The sequence below is a fragment of the Seriola lalandi genome, unplaced genomic scaffold (genome assembly GCF_002814215.2).
Source record: "Seriola lalandi dorsalis isolate HSWRI2012SDOR001 ecotype SW California unplaced genomic scaffold, Sedor1 jcf7180002053136, whole genome shotgun sequence".
NCBI lineage: Eukaryota > Metazoa > Chordata > Actinopteri > Carangiformes > Carangidae > Seriola > Seriola lalandi.
Genome location: NW_019523689.1, coordinates 9,880 through 16,087, shown reverse-complemented (window position 1 = coordinate 16,087; position 6,208 = coordinate 9,880). Strand labels below are relative to the sequence as shown.

Below are 6,208 nucleotides of genomic sequence, written 5' to 3'. Positions count from 1 at the left end.
CAAATCAAATCAAATCAAAGTGTCCCAAACTGGCAAAAAAAAGAGATTTATTCAATGGTAAATGTGTCACAGTTGTAGTTACAGTTGACAGCCATAGCAACAGTAACTAAGGGGGGCAGGGCTTAGTGAACTGACGACCTGGAGGGCGACAGCCTGGCGATCAGGTGTTGGTATCCCAGACTACTGACCAGTAAAGCATCGTCGGTGTAGTGGGGGGGTGAGGGCTCGGCAGAGAGGGGGCGGCCGATGTTGACCAGCCCCCCCGTCAGGGAGACGTTGGACGGGCGACGCCTCCTCACCCCGCTGCAGTTATTCGGGATCTTAAAGGCACAGCGCTTGTGATAGTTGAGGCCACAGCCTGGACAGAGAGACAAGACAACAGGGACGTCTGAGCTGGACCCGTCTGTCCATCAACAGCTGTTTGTCAACAACAACAACAACAACGTGTGAAGACACATCGGTACCTTCACATTTGAGCCCCTGTCGTACGAGCCCCCACAGCATCTCTCCACAGTGGTCGCAGAAGGCCGGAGCTCGGTACGAGTGGACGAACAGACAGTGCGGACGGATCTGGAAGTCTTCCACTGTGGCCGACGCTGCAGAGGACGAGAAGACGTTTGGGTACAAGTGAACTCAACAGCCGGCCTCTGAGTCAGCTGTAGACCGGGGGACACCGAGAAGAACCAAACCTTTCCTTTATACCACAGTATAAACCGGCTCATGGTTCCTCACATTTTATGTTTCACTTTACTCTTTGTGTTTGTATTTTCTTTGCATTTATCATTCACATGTCGAAGGGAGAGATTGTAAGGACCCACAGATGAAGACGATGTAGAAGTTTATTTATTTAAAGAGTGAAAAACAAAAGTCTTACTGTGGAGCAGAAAGAAACAAGATCCATACAGGTGCGACAGGAAACCCGCAGTCCAAACAACAAAATCCAAAACTCAAGAACAGAGAAGGAAAACTTACAGAAGAACACGAATAAGAAACGTGAACAGAACCACGAGGAGACGCAGGAGACGCTCAGCTGAAACAAACCAGAACAGACGAACTGACAAAGACAAAGCTCAGAGACTAAATACACACCAGGGAGACAAGGCTGATTGAACACAGGTGAAACACATTAGGGCGGGGCAGACAATCAACATGGAGGGAAACACAAGACAGAGACAGGAAGTAGAACCTACATGAGACGCACAAGGGAATTGACTTCAAAATAAAACAGGAAGTAATCAAAAGTCCAAAAAAAATACCAAAGGTGATCAAACATAAAATGTCCATCAGGACAAACCCTGCTGCCGAGTCCGACCCTCATTTCACCGCTTTGCTTTTTTCACTGACAAATAAAACTTTGAACTGCTGTTTATTGGCAGCATCACCTACGTATACCTGAAACATAAAATACAATAATATAATTCAAACCGATCAATCAATCAATCTATTTGTGTAGCACTTTTCATACAGGTCAGTGCTTCACAGACGACTGAAGCTAAAAAGAAAAAGGACAGATCGAATAAAACTGACAGTGAGATACAATAAAATAATTAAAAAAGCAGGAACAACATCAGCAAAAAATAATAATAATTGTAATATAATTATTAAAATTATAATAACAATTACATTTATTATAAGAAGTTTTAAAGTTTTGAGACTCAGTCTGAATATTCAATAAAAGACAATGAACATTTTTCAAACTCAAAACATTTAAAACATTAAAAGAAAGATGATGATTCCAGTAAAACAACAATCAGAGCAATCACACCAGAGACCCTGAGACACGATGCGTCACTCTGAAGTCATTTTCCCTGTTGTAAAGTGGCTCAGTGACGAGCAGCTGCTGATCCGGGGCGACTGGGCTCGTGGCCATAGTGGCCATCTGAGCCCAAACATCTGCCAGCTGTTTCCACAAAAACCCAGTTGGGTGCACATGGCAGCACCAAGACACCCCGCTGAGAGACCCACAACACGGAGGAAGGAATCAACTGGCCTGTGTGGAGAGTTCAAAGTGCCTCCGCCACTCAGACTAGTTTCAGGTCACGTCCATGTTTATCCAGACTCATAATAAAATAAAAATTTTGTCATAATTGCTGTGTGAAGCCTTGAGTTATGGCTATAAGACAGGGGTGTCAAACTCAAACACACAGTGGGCCAAAATTTAAAGAAATGGAAAAGTCCAGGGCCGGACTGGTTCAATGTTTATTGAGAACTTGCAATTGAGTTGAATTGAACCTGAAATCCTGCAAAGCATATAACGACATTAATCATAAAATACATTTTAAAAATCAGGTGTATTCACTTTTTATCTGGAGCTTTCCATAGTAATTTCTAATGAAATCATTTCCCCACAGGCCAACAACAGGCGAGAAAAGAATTCATTCTGTAACAGCAAGAACAAAAGTGCAAAAGTGAAACATGCATTAAAGCGCAGTTTGCCACTCTGTGATGCACAGCAGTGACACTTGAACCTGGAACTGACAAAGCTCATAAGACAGTTTGTACCTAAAAACAATAACAACATTAAACAGTCCTCCAGAAAAGACTTGAACTGTCGGTGATTTAATCCTCTGCTGGTGTGACGGTGCTCGTTACATCTTCCTTTCTCAAGGCTTTTCCACACAACGACTCCTGGTGTATGATGCAATGATACGCTGTCAGCTCACCTGCGCCGTTTTCCTCCCGCATCTTCTCCACCAATCCGCTCTTTTGACCGCACATCACCAGCGCTCCATCTGTCGTCAGTCCCACAGGTTTATCCCAAGGCAGCTTCACTTCACTAACACACCTGGATACCTCTTCAAACAGATCTTGTCAGTTGTGCCCTGCATTGATCTTAATCCCAAAAGTTCTTCTGTTACGCACAGACTTGAGTCCACACAGCTGGGCGACATCTGAAGTGTCGCTGCTCTCATCCACAGCTATAGGGAGTACGCCATGAACTCTCTTCCCTTTCCCACCAGCTGTTGCTGTAGATCGGTGGAAAGCTGATTTACACGGTCAGCAACCGTGTTTCTGCTCAGGCTCACATTTGAAAACACTTGTCTTTTATCTGGACACAAGACGTCGCACACTTTCATCATGCAGTTTTTGAAAGATTCTCCCTCGGTAAAGGGCCGGGCTGATTTTGCGACCTCTGCTGCCACAATAAAACTCGCCTTTACAACAGCCTCGCTTTGGGATTTGGCTTTTGTGAACAGCCTGCTGTGACATCAGACTTCTCTTCATCTCTTCTACCTTCTGCTGCCTTTGTTTCATGTCCAGATGTTTGTACCTGTCTTGGTGTTTTGTTTCATAGTGTCTTATTACGTTATATTCTTTCATTACAGCCACGCCGTCTCTGCACACAAGACAGACAGCTTTGCCTTTTATATCTGTGAACATATACTCTGCCTCCCACCTGCCTTGGTCCACCTTTCGTTTAGCCATTTTTGGGGAGAGTAGCAGCTGACAGTTGCCCACAGGTGCTCCACAAGGACTCGCGCTCGCGGGCTCTCGAATGATGCGCGAACGCGCTGGCAGTGCATTGTGGGATTTGTAGTGTATTAGCGGCGCGTGCTCTAATAGTGATTAGATATTATCATGCGGGCCAGAGATAATTACATCGCGGGCCGGACTTGGCCTTGAGTTTGACATATGTGCTATAAGGTGTTAAGTGAGGTCACACTGGCCTTGACCTTTGACCTTTCACCACCAAAATCTAATCAGTTCATTCGTGCATCCCAGTGAATGTTTGTGTCAAATTTGAAGGAGTTCCGTCGAGGCGTTACCGAAATATTGTGTCCACGAGAAGGAGTCCTGAAAAGAAAATGGCTGCCGCTCTGACTGTTGCCGGGCGGAGAAATGATAAAAGAGAGAATCCAGATGTGCTTTCAGGACCAGAGCGGACGCACACAGGTGTTTTCACTCACAGAGCCTGATTGGACCTGTTCTCAGGACGGAGTGGGCGTGCGGAGACTGTGCTTGATTATCATTTCTCCTCGCTCTCTCTCAGCGCTGCACCTGTTGAGGCGGGAAAATGCGCGGCTTTGTCTTTCTGATTGAGACATTGTGATGGCGCTCTGGCTCGCTCGCCGTGGTCTGCAGGTTTGTGTCTCGCCCTGAGCTGCTTGTGTTTGTGTGTCCCCTCAGCTCCTGGTAGGTGGAGATGAACTGGGTGCACCCCCACATCTGCTCACTCTCTGGCTCTTACGCCATGTTTTATTTTTATTCCTCGGCGACGGTCACAGCGGCCGCCATTTTTGTTTTCAAGTGATTTTACATCCGTCTCATTCTCGTGGACTTGATATCACAGTAACACCTTACCTGAACTTCTTCAAATTTGGCACAAACCTTCACTTTCAAAGACGAACTGATTCAATTTTGGAGGTCAAAGGTCAAAGGTCAAAGTCACAGTGAACTCACTTCTGACACACTGTGACCTGATTTTTTGGCCATAAATCACAAATTCATTCACTAACTATGACAGTAAAAATGTAACTCCTTTTTTTATCCCAAAGGTCAAAGGTCAACTTCACTGTGACATCATAATGTTCTGCAAAAACACTTCTGGTCATTATTCACCACTGTAACTCAGGAAGGAGAGACTGTGTTTCCTGTGACCGGCTGATTGGTGGAGGAGACGGCCAGGTGTGAGTCACACACTGACCTTCACACATTTATCACACACTGGTTGTAATTTCTATTGTTTGTATTTGTAGCAGCAGGACGGTGTGTGTACAGCTGAGTCTAAATAAACAACAGTGTGTGTGTTCACGGTGATGAAGGAGCACGTCACCCACGGCAACAGTGGTGTGTTTTAACAGCTTCAGGAAACAACAACGCTCTGCGGCTCAGAGGAAGAAGATACATCGAGCTTTGATTCGCACACAATAACAGTTAATAAGAGACATTCAGTGCTGCTTTCAGGGAAATACAGAACATCAGAGTTTTCCTTCAACTCGCCAGAGAGAGAGAGAGAGAGAGAGAGAGAGAGAGAGAGAGGAGAGGGCGGGAGATAAACACGACAACAGAGAGAGGGAGTAATGAATGGGTTGTTAGGGGTATTTTGTAAATGTTTGGGAGGTATGAGAGGCTCTTAGCGGGTGCAGATGGACTGAGTGTTTGTTTGGTTGGCCAGCAGGCTTGGCAAGGCATGATGGGTAGTTTGGGATATGGTTTTCGCTCCATTTCGCTATTTTTCTCTCTCTCTCTGCGTGTTATATCTGAATCTCTCTCACTTTTTCATTTTCTCTCTCTCTCTCACACACACACACACTCTCTCTCTCTCTCTCTCTCTCTCTCTCGCCCCTGTGCTGTGGTCCTCCAGCAGAATACGGCTCTGATTAGACATTCTGCTGCAGGAAATTACCTCCATTTATTCAAATTATTGTTTATGCCTTTTGTTTGGAGGGCCAACATACGTTTGGAAGTCTGAACAAGCTCCCGAACTGTTATTATATGCTTCAGAAAATGACTTGTGTGTTGTATGTATGTGTGTGTGTGTGTGTGTGTGTGTGTGAGGGTTTCCTAGGTAGTCCTTGTCTGAGTATAAATGCCTGTGTTTATGTGTGTGTTCTCTGTGGTGGAATTAGGAGCATTAAGAAGCACTCGCTGCTAGCTTGTTAACCCACAACCAGAAAACAAACACGGCGGGTGGAGAAACTGTAAACCAGCGGCCGGGTGAGACGCGCTAATAATCACATCCATGTTTCAGCTGTTCAGCCCAATAAGTACGTGACTGAACTTTTAATCGTGGGGAATAATCTACGAGTCATCGAGCGAGAAGAGTCTCAGGACGACATCCGTTAAAAGCGGCATTAATTACCCTGAACGACGGACTTTGGCTGACTTGAAGTGTGAGAGGGAAAGCTGAGTTGTGAAATCCCATCATCCTCTGGGTTTACTGTGGATTGTAAACAACCTTCATCAACGCGCACGCTGATTTAAATAACAACAAAAAGACAGGAGGAAACAACAGAGTTTGTTAACTAGCTCCCTGGGTGAAATCACAGCCAATAAAACCTGTGTGGCTGAGTATTTCAGGACTCATCAACATGTTTGTTTTTTTTTGTTTTTTTTTTACAGGTCGTTTGTGACCAATCAGCTCGCTTGGCTGGAGCTGCCTGTTACACCATACAAGGTTAATTTCCTGTTTGTTTCCTCCACACTTGGAGCTGTCACTGGGACTGGCAGAGAGCCGTTAACAAAAGTGTTTTTAACTGAGTGTCAG

General features: G+C 45.2%; 1 protein-coding gene across 1 annotated transcript in view; it reads right to left on the bottom strand.

Annotated features, from left to right (window-relative positions):
* Positions 1 to 1,129, bottom strand: part of LOC111651033 (serine/threonine-protein kinase D1-like) — a gene marked incomplete at its 3' end in the record, with an annotated part of 5,421 nt that extends 4,292 nt beyond the window's left edge. The window contains exons 1-3 of the mRNA XM_023400993.2: positions 875 to 1,129; positions 465 to 596; positions 189 to 358 (exon numbers count right to left, since the gene is read on the bottom strand). Coding sequence (XP_023256761.1) covers positions 189 to 358; positions 465 to 504 — 210 coding nt within the window. The remainder of the gene's footprint in view (positions 1 to 188; positions 359 to 464; positions 597 to 874) is intronic.
* Between the last annotated feature and the right edge of the window lie 5,079 nt (positions 1,130 to 6,208).